This window comes from Pelecanus crispus, chromosome W (assembly GCF_030463565.1).
Source record: "Pelecanus crispus isolate bPelCri1 chromosome W, bPelCri1.pri, whole genome shotgun sequence".
Lineage (NCBI taxonomy): Eukaryota > Metazoa > Chordata > Aves > Pelecaniformes > Pelecanidae > Pelecanus > Pelecanus crispus.
The window spans coordinates 1,452,297-1,465,599 of record NC_134675.1 but is presented as its reverse complement, the minus strand read 5'-3'; the positions used below and the strand labels follow the sequence as shown (position 1 = coordinate 1,465,599).

At 43.1% G+C, this 13,303-nt stretch overlaps 1 protein-coding gene across 2 annotated transcripts in view; it reads right to left on the bottom strand.

The window, feature by feature from the left end:
* Nucleotides 1-12,322, bottom strand: part of LOC104028113 (ceramide transfer protein) — a 100,238-nt gene extending 87,916 nt beyond the window's left edge. For both annotated transcript variants that reach the window (XM_075725574.1, XM_075725575.1), the window contains exons 1-2: nucleotides 12,227-12,322; nucleotides 8,284-8,418 (exon numbers count right to left, since the gene is read on the bottom strand). In XM_075725574.1, coding sequence (XP_075581689.1) covers nucleotides 8,284-8,418; nucleotides 12,227-12,322 — 231 coding nt within the window. The remainder of the gene's footprint in view (nucleotides 1-8,283; nucleotides 8,419-12,226) is intronic.
* Between the last annotated feature and the right edge of the window lie 981 nt (nucleotides 12,323-13,303).

Here is a 13,303-nt window from a genome sequence, read left to right as displayed (position 1 = left end):
TGCCCAAAGGAGGCTGTGACCCCGTGGAGAGCCCGCGCTGGAGCGGGCTCCTGGCAGGGCCTGTGGCCCCATGGAGAGAGAGGAGCCCACGCTGGAGCAGGTTTGCTGGCAGGACTTGTGACCCTGTGGGGGACCCACACTGGAGCAGTTCATGGAGGACTGTCTCTCATGCGAGGGGACCCCACGCTGGAGCAGTTAGTGAAGGACTGTCTCTCATATGAGGGACCCCACGCTGGAGCAGTTAGTGAAGGACTGTCTCTCATGCGAGGGACCCCACACTACAACAAGGGAAGAGTTTGAGGAGTCCTCCCCTGAGAAGGAAGGAGCAGCAGAGACAAGGCGTGATGAACTGACCACAACCCCCATTCCCCATCCCTGTGCGCTGCTCAGGGGGAGGAGGTAGAGAAAATGGGGAGTGAAGTTGAGCCCGGGAAGAAGGGAGGGGTGGGGGGAAGGTGTTTTAAGATTTGGTTTTATTTCTCATTATCCTACTCAGTTTTGATTGGCAATAAATTAAACTGATTTTCCCCAAGTCAAGTCTGTTTTGCCCATGATGGTAATTGCTGAGTGATCTCTCCCTGTCCTTATCTTGACCCACGAGCTTTTCGTTATATTTTGTCTCCCCTGTCCAGCTGAGAAGGGGAGTGATAGAGCGGCGTTGGTGGGCACTTGGCATCCAGCCAGGATCAACCCACCACACTTATTTAGAAAAATAAGCTAAGAAAATTCACTAGGCTGTCTGTCTCAGGCATACTTCAGTTTCCATCATCTTGTCTGTTCCAAGCTCCAGATATCCACAAGCAATAGACACTCAAGAAACCCACCCTTTCAGAAGTCCATTCTGAAGGGGAATGGCTTGCAACTTGTATTTTAATATAAAAAACATCATTACTGCCTTCATTAAGCAACCGTTCTTTCCAATTACTGTTTCTGGAAACAAACTAGTTTACTAAAAATATCTCCATTATGCATTATACTCAATCCTAGTCCAGGCATTTCCACAGAACTGTCTAAACATCTCTTTACAATACAATAACAACAAAATGTTCTAAAAAAGACTAATAACCAATAGCATATTTCCATTAAGATTTTTACATGAGTATGCATCATCTCAGTATAACCAAAACCAAGGAAAATCACTGCATCACAGTTATTGCATCTTGTTTAAGCTACCAAATTAGAAATCAAAAAGTTTTACTTTTTCTACATCAGTAATACAGAAAGTAAACTGAAGACTAGCCACTGGTTTAAAACAACATGGCAGATATGAATCCTATCTCGATAAAAGCTCAAATTTAAGTTGGAACTCTTCCTGTATAGGTAGTCACCTCTAGTGACAAAAAAAAAAAACCCCAAACACCCACAACAAAGTGCACACATGGCTGAGTTTAAGCATTCTTAAAAGTTATCAAGCATGACATTTCTCTAAGCATTTTTCAAGATCCATGCAGAAGAGCTGTCCTGACCAGCCAAGGCCTTTCTGGAAAAACTCTAGAACTCATGAGATAAACACTTCATTGTTAAGAATTTGTAAACAGGTTTGAAAAATCTATTAATATAAATTACCACCAGGATTAAATTAGTGCTGGCCTTTCTGTGAGACTGCCTGGAGCGGGGGCGGGGGGGGGGCACAGCAGATAAGCTGGAAGGGACCTCTGGAGGTTAAGTTATTCTGTGCATACCATGTTACTTCTTGATATACCACACTGTCACTGCATGAGATAGTACAAGTCCCTCTGTACAAAAGCAGCAATGGCACTATCAGAATAGACAGTAATCAAGGCAAAGACAGTACAAGCTGAAAGGTGAGTTTCCCCTGGAAGTTGGACTTTGAATTCTACAAAGCATTTCTGTGTGTTCTTTTAATGACAGACCCTAGAGCTTCGAACTCCAAAGCTGAATCCCACAGATCTACCACTACAGGAACGCCATCAACATCCACTCCTAACCATGTACATAGAAGTCCCCATTGAAAGCTTGACTTTAGGAATGAAAGAACTACAGAGTTTTACAGTAATGAAGGATGTCTTTAATAAATGTTATCTCTGACAATCAACTGCAGCAGTAATTTAGGATGTCCAAGCTAGAGTAATAGAACAAAGCTTAAATCTGTGCATATATCAACTTTTTATAATACCCATAATTTCTTCGCATCCCTTGACCACATAGCAGAACTTTTAACTTGAGTTCAAGCCTCCACTCTGTTATAAACTGGTTAAACACCTTTGAGGTGTTTTTCATTATCTGGCTAAAAGCAACTCATGTATTGACTTTCATTGTCCTCCTTAATAACTTAATTCACGTGGCTAGTTCTTGACAGTTAATTACTTGATGTAATCCAGTGAGTATACAATAAATATTCATTGTTTAGTCCTCTACTCCAGAGAAATCAGCTTTTCTCAGTCCCAGTGGTTATTACAGCAAGTAGCCCAACCAGACACCATGTTTTACATTCAATTAAAGACTACTGTCACAGGAACCTACCTGTTTTGGAAATATGACATTATAATTCTACACTTAAAATACCTAAAGAAGCTACTTCAATGAGCTAATTTAACAAGTCTTCCTCTCATTAATTAAAGAGGGGAGAGACAAGTGTCATTTTATAAAATATCTCTGTAGAATTATCTATCAATCTCTGCCCAGTGTGATAGGAATGATAAAACAAGATCAGAAAGGACTGTGGCTTTCTGAATGCAGCATTCAGGTCTCTTAATTGATACTATGACTTATCATTAGGCTTATCTTCATTGCTGGAAGTACAGTAAGACTACTCAGTGAGAGCAGCTTTCCAAATTTATGCTTATACATCAATAAAATGTGGACATTTGTCCTGGTTTCAGCTGGGATAGAGTTAATTTTCTTCCTAGTAGCTGGCATAGTGCTGTGTTTTGGATTTAGGATGAGAATAATGCTGATAACACACTGATGGTTTAGTTGTGGCTGAGCAGTGCTTACACTAAGACACAAGGACTTTTCAGCTTCTCATACTGCCCTGCCAGCGAGGAGGCTGGAGGTGCACAAGAAGCTGGGAGGGGACACAGCCAGGACAGCTGACCCAAACTGGCCAAAGGGACATTCCATACCATATGACATCATGCTGAACAAAAAAAAAAAAAAAAAAAAGAGAGGAGTTGGCCGGGGGGGGTGGGGGGTGGTACACCCCCCCACACCACCCCCTTTTCTCTCTTCGACTGCTTTATGACCTCAGGAATTCCTGCCAGACCACAGCCTTTGTGTAGTGAGTTGGTCAGTTAGGCGCCCCTTAATTGTACCTGAAACTCCTACATGGCTGAAGTGGAGAGCGGCCTTGTCCTTATCAGAAACTCCATATTATGGCTGAGGCAGGGAGTGAGAACAATCAGTTATCCCCTGACAGCCTTGAAACATAACCAAGTGGAGCAGTATCATCGTTACTGGAATTCCAGTAATTACCGACCCGGATTGTGTCTCTGATGGAGATTTACAATGACTAAAGCCAATCGTCTCACAATCCTATAAACAGCAGTCCTAAGTGAGGCCCTTTGAGCTCTCCTGGACTGCAGCAGGCTGCACCAGCACCTCCCTCTGAGCGAGACTCCTCTCAGAGCCAGCAACCTCTCAAAGTTTGCTAAAATCGGAGGTCCATTGCCGAAGACTGACAGCGGAGCCTGGGCTGAAACCCCTCGCCCCTTGAGGCTCAACCCTCACCCATTGAGAAATGCCAAGGCATTAGATGTGAATATTTCACTGAACTCGAGGGGAATTTTTAACAGGTATACCTTTAAATATATGTATGTAAATATATATTCATGTCTCTGTGTATGCATGTGTAAATCAATTTAAGTAGTCTGTAGATGTATGATTTAATTATAAAGTGAGTCTTATACTGCTGCTAGATATATACATATTATCCTTATCCATATAAACCGTTGACCAAGTCTGAGACTAAGATTGGACCCAGCCGCACCCAGACTCCTCTCTGAGAAGGAGTTTAGAAAGCAAGGGGGTCTATTCTGAACCTCGTGACTCAACGGCAGGGTCCTCCTTATCCCCTATATACACAATCTCTCTGTGACTCATTCCAACTCAGTGTAACTTAATTTCCCTTTATGCACTTCCATGTAGTAATAGAGTGAACCTTGCCATCTTTGAATCTTTAACTGAGTCGCTGCTTTGATCAATTTTGTCTAATCACTTTGTTAATCACTGATGATTGAGTGCTATTAAAATATCACAATCAAATCCTGAGATTTGCCACAAGTAAATTCTAAACTGCTACTAAATCAAACTGCGTGAAGTCACTCATTCATGACAAATTAGCATAGTCAGCAGGATTCAAACCTGCATTCGCAATGGGGGGGGGGGGGGGGGGGGCAGTGCACAGCCACTGCTCAGGAACTGGCTGGGCATTGGTCAGCAGGTTGTGAGCAACTGCACTGTGCATCACTTGGTTTGTATATTCTTTTATCATTATTATTATTTTCCCATCCTTTTCTGTCCTATTAAATTGTCTATCTCAACCCACTAGTTTTACTTTTTTTCTGATTCTCCCCCCCATCCCACTGGGGGGGGTGGGGAGAGTGAGAAAACAGCTGTGTGGTGTTTAGCTGCCTGTTAGGTTAAACCACAACAGTCCTATACTACTACTAATATTAATTACACACAGAAAATCATTATGTCCCCCGCTGAACACAAACATGCATACCTAACCTGAGCCCCTAAAAGAAAGCTTCATGAGAATCCAATCCCCCCTTTCCTACAAGAAAACACTACAGCCATCAACACCATCTCATACCACTCATGCCCTGCTTTGTACTTAAGGAAAACTTCCTGCAATACACCAGGTTAGGAGATAAGTAGTTACTATGCCTGACTCTGGATTAGCAAGATCAAGGAAAACTAAACTTACAGTATAGTGAAAGACTGTTGAAAAATATTCAAGGTGAGGATCCCAACTACATCAGATCAGTGCTACTTATCATTAAGGCAGTAAGAAACCCGACTTCCCTTCTCTACCGAAGTAATCACAAGACATACGGTAACGAATAAGTTCCATTGATAGCAAAAGTAGCTTTCTATTATCATCTCAACAGTCATTTTATCAACTATTGGTGTTTGCCTATGCATTTAAACACATGCTAATAAGCTTATAGTTTGTAAGACATTACAAGGACATGAAAATAAAGATTAACTATGTACCTCAGGAAAAATATTTTAAACAATTGCCTTTGAGCATAATTCATTTTCTACTATTGAAAAACACAGTTTTTAAAAAAAACTATTCAATTTGCTACCAATTAACTATAAAACTAGAAGCATTCATTCTAAAACCCTGGCCTAGAAAAATATTCTGAAAAATAAGAGATAAAATAATCACATGGCACTTTCAGAAGGAAATTTCTATATCCTAGAGACACATGGAATGATCCAATAGTATTCCTGAACCTCTAATACTTACACAGCAATCACTAACTGCAGCTAGAAATAATTAACAGGAGTTTACCAGGATTCAGAGATGCCATTTCAAACTACAATCAAGCAATTAAATGGTCAAATACTATTGTCCTGGTTTTGGCTGGGATAGAGTTAATTTTCTTCCTAGTAGCTGGCACAGTGCTGTGGTTTGGATTTAGCAGGAGAAGAATGTTGATAACACCCTGATGGTTTAGTTGTTGCTAAGTACTGCTTATGCCAGTCAAGGACTTTTCAGCTTCCCATGCTCTGCCAGGGGCACAAGAAACTGGGAGGGGGCACAGCCAGAATAGTTGATCCCAACTGCCCCAAAGGCTATTCCATACCATACGGCGTCATGGGCAGTATGGAAACTGGGGGGGTTGGCCGGGGAGCAGCGATCGCTGCTCGGGAACTGGCTGGGTATCGGTCGGCGGGTGGTGAGCAATTGCATTGGGCAGCACTTGCTTTGGTTATTATTATTGTTTTTATCATTATTATATTGTTATTATTATCATTACTACTTTACTTTATTTCAATTATTAAACTGTTCTTATCTCAACCCAGGAGTGTTTCTCACTCTTACTCCTCCGATTCTCTCCCCCATCCCATCGGGGCAGGGGCAGTGAGTGAGCGGCTGCGTGGTGCTGAGCTGGGGCTGGGGCTGAACCACAACAGCTACTCACAATGCATGATCCTCAAAGAGGAACAACTAAAGTAGCAGATTAATTTTTAGGACTATGCCTGCTTCCTATTCTTTCTCAATGTACTCACGAACTAAAAAAAATAAAGCGACAATTCAACTCAAAGTTACCAGATATAACAAGTGCCAGAAAGAAGAGAGAAAAAAAAAAGCACTATCTGCAAGAAGTTTCAGTGTTACACACTTCCTAGTCAAAAGATAAGCAGCTCACCAGCTTCCATTCACAAAGTGCAATATACCAAAACATTCCAGAAGCAATATCAGCATCACTATAATCTCTCCAACGCCACAAGTGGAATTCAAGCTGCTGAGATGTGCTCTACAGTGCACTTCCAGACATCCCTTGGCCTACCTCCTTGTCACCACCTTCCTGTCTCTGCCTGGTTAGCGTGTTAAGCCTCTTACTAGTTGTCGTGGTTTAGCCCCAGGCAGCAGCTCAGCACCACGCAGCTGCTAGCTCACTGCCCCTGCCCCGATGGGATGGGGGAGAGAATCAGAGGAGTAAGAGTGAGAAACACTCCTGGGCTGAGATAAGAACAGTTTAATCATTGAAATAAAGGAAAATACTAATGATAATAGTAACAGTATAATAATAGTAATAATAACATACAAAGCAAGTGATGCCCAATGCAATTGCTCACCACCCACCGACCAATGCCCAGCCAGTCCCCGAGCAGCGATCACTGCTCCCCGGTCAACCCCCCCAGTTTCCATACTGCCCATGATGTCATATGGTATGGAATAGCCCTTGGGGCAGTTTGGATCAACTATTCTGGCTGTGCCCCCTCCCAGCTCCTTGTGCCCCTGGCAGAGCATGGAAAGCTGAAAAGTCCTTGACTGGCATAAGCAGCACTGAGCAACAACTAAACCATCAGCGTGTTATCAGCATTCTTCTCCTACTAAATCCAAACCACAGCACTGTGCCTGCTACTAGGAAGAAAATTAACTCTATCCCAGCCGAAACCAGGACACTAGTGAATGAGACACCTTTTTGGAAGTCCTGAGCAGAGGCTGGTACCTCTACAGACAGCCAGAAGTACACTTAAGTGAGCACTTCTAGATGCTGTGCACCATATATTCCTGAATAAGTCAAATCTTGAGCATGTTTTAAAAGTTTAAGCAGTTTTAAAAAGAGCTTTAAAAGAAATGAAGTAATCTGATTTAATTTTCAGATGACTGAAATACCTGTCAGACATCTAAATGTAAAAATCTGTTTTTTCTTCACAATCTTTTTTCTAAAACACATACAGTTGATGTAATCAATCCAGTTTTTTTTAAAAATAACAAATTGTTTTAAAAAAATCTATTTGCAAGCTGAATATTAGTAAGAAAAGCAAACTTCTTATTTTGTCATCCTCAATTCAGTTTGAAAGCAAAACATTTGGTGGAATAGGAACATAAATACTAAGATTTAACACTACTGCTCTAGGAAGTTATGTGCTACAGAAGTCCAGTTTCCCCCCCAAGTCAAGTAACTAGAGTATTTAACAGTAACACAGAAAAGCTACAGCATGCTTTTTGGCAAGCATTAGGCATAATTAATACATATCATAATTCTGAAAGCTACAAAAATTTTTTTTTCTTTATCTAAGGTCAGTTCATCTCTATGAGACTTCACTTATATGTAGGCTCTTTATTCTTACCAGCATAATACTGGATCTTTTAGCATTAGGCAAAAACAGCACCACACTTGTTTAGAGGAAGAAACACATAGTAGAACTTTTTCTTTTGGAAATGTTGTACAGTCATGTTCAGAAAGTACAGACAAAGAAATACTATCCTCTCTTTCTAGTGCAAAATCTAAGGACTGTGATGGATGCTGCCTCCTTTGGGAAGTTGGTCCAGGGTCTTAGGCTGACCACTGGGAAAACCCTGCCTCCTCCAGAAGCAAACTGTATTCCTACCTACAGAAACATCTAAGATAACAGAGATGAAAAGCTGCTTACTGCAGTCTCAAATGAGAACAGCTTGTTTTCCTATTAGTAACTCCTTGCCCTGCTCCACAGTGTTACACTAATATCACTAACTTTAATATTAAAAAACCTAACAGAATTTGCCATATACATATTTGCTTTCACCAGACATTAGCCTACAAATATGTAACACCCCAAAACGTGAAAAGATGGCAATACTGAAATAGCACTTACCGTAATCACAGCCTTGCTCAGACAGATGGAGCCTCTGCAGCCATACTCAGTTTCATCTTCAGACTTGTAATAACTGAGTGTGTTGCTTTTCAGAACTACCCATCGATCCTGCCACCCATGAATGTAGTTGGTCCACTGTAAAAAAAAATTAAAAACAACCAACAACAAAACCAACAACAAAACCAACAACAAAACCAACAACAAAACCAACAACAAAACCAACAACAAAACCAACAACAAAACCAACAACAAAACCAACAACAAAACCAACAACAAAACCAACAACAAAACCAACAACAAAACCAACAACAAAACCAACAACAAAACCAACAACAAAACCAACAACAAAACCAACAACAAAACCAGTTTGGCTGATATTTCTCAGGCTTTCAAGCACCAGAAAAAAAAAAAAAAGCAACTTCTATAAAAGTTCTTCCCAATTGAGAACTTTTATTCCTCTTCTGCCCAGAGCTCCTAAAATCATTTTACAAACTCCTGAAGGTACTAAAACCCAGTTGTTTCAAGTGAACAATAAGATAACAGATGTCTTAACTGCAACTGCACTGCCAAGGCCAGTTAAAATAAAGGTAATAAACATACTGATGACAAATTGGGGGTGGGGGTGGATAAAACATTAATCACTAAGGTGAGTTTAGTCATTTGATTTAAAATCTGGAGTTAGACCAAAAGCCAAGCTTAAGTGGAACATGAAATAATTTTTTTTTATAAAAGTGTAATTTCTACAAAAAATAAGTTTACTAAAGTATCTAGTTCTCTTCATATAAATAAAAACATGACATTATCTCACCAGTACAGTATATAACTACTATAGTGCCTAGAGCAATCAGTTCTTTATCAATTTAATATTGGCAATAGATATTGCTTTAGGTTTTAATTCCTAACCACTTTCTCATTAAGATACTTGCTTATCAGCAGACATCCAATCATCCTTTTGTTATTCAGATTTTTCTAGGGACTCCACATCCACACATGGAATGAAAGTGATATTCCAGGAACAAGTCCTGGATTCATCCTACAAAGATCTAGTTAGAAGTAACTAAAAGTTCTGATTATTAATCTTATTATTTGCAACATCTTCTCAACAATACTGAACTACACTTTGTAGAATCATATGACACTGATCAGTACTGTTCTATAACTCTGGCTACACACTGGTGCTTGGTCTTCAATCACAGTGCAAAAATTATAAATTAGATAAAAATGGAAACAAAAGCACTGAAAATTTTATCATGCAAGCACTTCTTTGATCATGACAACCACTCTTTGACAAAAAGCTCCAAGAAATAAATTTAAAATGTCTCTTTTTTAGCATTTAATTCCAACCATTATTCACCATTTTTGTAACACATAAATAGGGGGAAGAAGGTGGACTAACAGGCATTATACTATACATATTAGTTAATACACATCCCATAACAGCATGTTAACTCTATTAATAACAAGAGGAGGTCTACAGAAAACAAATTCTATAGCTGAGAAATTCCTAAGAGTTTTCAAGCATAGGTAAGACCTAGATTTGCTCTCCAAAGATAAAGCCCTTTATGATCTCTTAATACATCAAATTGCTAAGTTTAGTATTTCTTAAAGAAAGCCTCAGCTGTGCTTAGTACATGAACTGGTAGCACAAGCTGTCATGGAGGTATATTATTTCCTCCCTTCCCCCTTTTCCCAACTCCTCCCAGATGTGAAAGGCAGAGTCCAAAGTTATCTTGGGCAAAAGAGCAAGGGACAGGGAGGAAAGCACCTTTCCTTCTTTGACACAGTTAAGTGAGGTAAATATAGCAGCCAATCTTGCATTTGCTGTTGCAATCAAAGTGTGTCATTTATTAAAAGACTCCTTAAAGTATACAGGGTAGAAACAAGGTTTTGACAAAGAAAAGACCACTGGTTCAAGCATCTAGATTCTTGTGCTTCAAGAAAGACATTTGCACATCAAAGTTCTTTCTTTGTATCCACCTTAAAATGGTAAGAAGGAAATACAACTGGAAAAAAAACTGGAGTTCTGAAACATTTAAAGAGACCAGCAGGACATACTTCTAATAAGATTCTCTTGCCAAATTACTGTTTCCTTCAAAGCTTCTCTCTTTACCAAAGGGGAGAGCAACTGAAACACTACTAAGCACACAGAGAACTACAGCCTACTTTTATTGATTTAAAGTGCAATTATACACAATAAGTTATTATAAATATTTCTTTAGTAGAAAGTTTGATATGCTACCATTTCATTTTAATTAGTTTGTCTCAAGTATTGTTGAGGCATCAACTAGCAAAATGTAAACTTATCCCTCAAGCATATTCACTGCAACAGGCTTCACCATACTTGACTATTCAGATTACATCCCATGTTCTCACAGGAAAGGCAGTGTCAGCTACACTCAGCACAATCATCCAGAAACATTTGCACATACCTAAGTTACAGAATGTCAGAAGCAGACATGGCTTCACCAATAAAAAACAGCACTGGGACTTAATTTGCCAACATAAAAATCAATTACATCCCACAAACATTAAAGTTTCTAATGATGGGAAGCATCTAATCAAAGGAAAACTTTGCAATTGGGAAAAAAAAACCACAATAAAACTACACAAATCAAAACCTCATGTTTTAACTGCTGTAATATCTCACATCCATCTCATCCTCTCCCTCCTCCATCCACTATTAGTGATAAAATCTTACAGATGAGAGCCAAGGCCCTTTTTTTCTCCTAACCGTTCCTCCCATCTCTGGGCTTAAAAACATTTTCAAGACTGGAAGGAGTTCAGAGTCCCTCACAAAAAGTAGAGTACTAGCCCCGTTAAGCCTGTTTTCTCAGCATCCAGGGCCTGTTTATGATCTTGGTATTCCATGACCTGTGTCTGGCCTTATTATGTAGGAAAGGACAGAAATTCAAAACATAGTGCTTTAACTCTAAAGATTTCAACATTATTCTGAATGTACTTTCAGTTAAAAAAAAAAATCTGCTTTCAAACTTAGTAATTCAATATTCAACTTTAAAGCACTCCTAAAGTTTCCCAGTATCATCCAACACATACTTGCAAGTCATCTTCTTTTCAGTGATAAAAGAGCAAAAAGTGATGTTTATTTTTAAAAGGGGAAAACAAGCTTTAATGCCATTTTCCTTCTGCTCCTCCCCACCTCCCGTATCTCCTGCTGCAGGGGTATTTTATTGCCCTGTTTTGATACGTAGACTAAAGGTTGTGCCGCTCCTGTGCTAGGGCATGCTCCTGGGAAGCAACCACGGGCTGTGCCTGCCTTCAGGAACTCCCGGGCAGGCGAGCGGGATGCCGCGGCCCCAGCCCGCACCCGGGCCCGCCGCCAGCTTCGGCCAGGAGCCTGAGGGAAAACCCTCCCCGCGCGCATCTTGCCGCCCCCTCGTGGGCCTTGCTCTCCGGAAGCTCACGCCAGCCAGCCAGCGGGCTCGGTACGGAGCCAGGGGGCGGCAGGGACTCCCGGGCCGGGCGCCGACGCCTCCCTCAGCCGCGCGGCCGGAGCTGAAGCCGCACCCACAGCTCTTCCCCAAGAAAGTGCTTCCTCACGCCGCCTCTCAGGGGTGGGGAGAGCGGGCGCTGCGCGGATGCGGGGGTAAGTACGCGAGCCCCCCCGCCCCCCCAGCCCAGCTGGGTTGGTGCCCCCGGCTGAGGGAGGAGGCGCGGGCAGCTCGCGCCGGAGCGGCTGCCTAGCAGGCTCCCCGCCATCAGGTGGCGGCTGCCTCGGGCGTGCCGGCGCCTCCCGCGCCCCCATCAGGCCCCTCCACTGGTGCCGGGGGAGGCGGGAGCCTCGGCCCGACTGTCCGGAGTGGCGGGGTGAGGAGGAGACAGGCGGACGGGGCTCGGCCAGCTGCAAGGGGGCGTAGTGCGGCGCGGAGAGGGGAAGCGAGAGGCCGCCAGGCACAGGCTGCGGGGAGGAGAGAAGACAGCTTACCTTGCTGAGCACCCCACAGAGCTCAACAGGCAGGCCGAGCTCGGTCTCGGGGTCCTCTTCGGAGCCGGAGGAATTCCAACTCTGATTATCCGACATAGCCGAGCAGGGAAGAGCCGAGCGACCCCCGCCCACAGTAGCCTCAGCTTCCTCCTGCTAAAGGGACGGGAGCAGCGAGCTCTACCTGAGCAGCACTGCTCCGCGCCCGCAGTACCACCAGCACCACTCGCCTCTGTCAGCGACCGGCTAAGCACCGAGGCACACAAGCTCAGGCTTCCCCCTCACTATAGTTCCACAGCCCCTACCCACGGCAAAAGCCACAACATAGAGGTAGTGAGGAGAGGAAAGACAAGTATACGTCTGCCTACCGCGCACTCCACTTAAAGCGCGGCCGCCATCATCTTACGCGAGGCGGATGCTCTGTGCCACTATTTATCAGCTCCGCCCCTCACCTTCCCTCCCAGTTCTGCTGGCTGGGCCGCACTGCGCCTGCTGGGAGTTGTAGTCTTCTTCTGTGCAGTAATAAGCCTGGCCACAGTTGGCTTTTAGAGATGTAGTCCGCTACAGTAGCTGTCTCTCTCTCGTCAGCAAGTAGTCGCCATCTTGGTTTCGTCGTTTCTGTGGTGCTAACAGTGGGTTTCACCTCCGTAGCTCTATGAGGTGGGGAACTCCGTTCCCTCTGCTGCTGGGCGAGGGCAGCGGTACTGCTTACGGTGGCGTTATTTTTGTTTTGTTTTCTGGGTTTTTTTTGTTTTTTTGTTTTTTTTTTTTGGGGGGGGGAGGGGAAACGACAGACGACGAACGATACTCTTTCTTTAGTAAGGTGAAGAGTTTCTCCGGCTCCGCTCGCTTTCTAGCGTGAGAGAAGTAGTATCACCTTCCCTACTCCAAGCCGGCAGGACTTGGGGGATGAGCGGCAAACCTTTCTCTTAACAAAAATGGTGGCTATGGAGGCCGCAGGAAGGGGTGGGAGGTGCTGCCGGCTCCCGGGTGACGGGGGGCGGGTCGGCCCAGCCCGTCCCCGCCGCAGGTAACGGGTCTGCCGTCTGCGCGGGACTGGCGGGTATCTGTGCTGCTTCC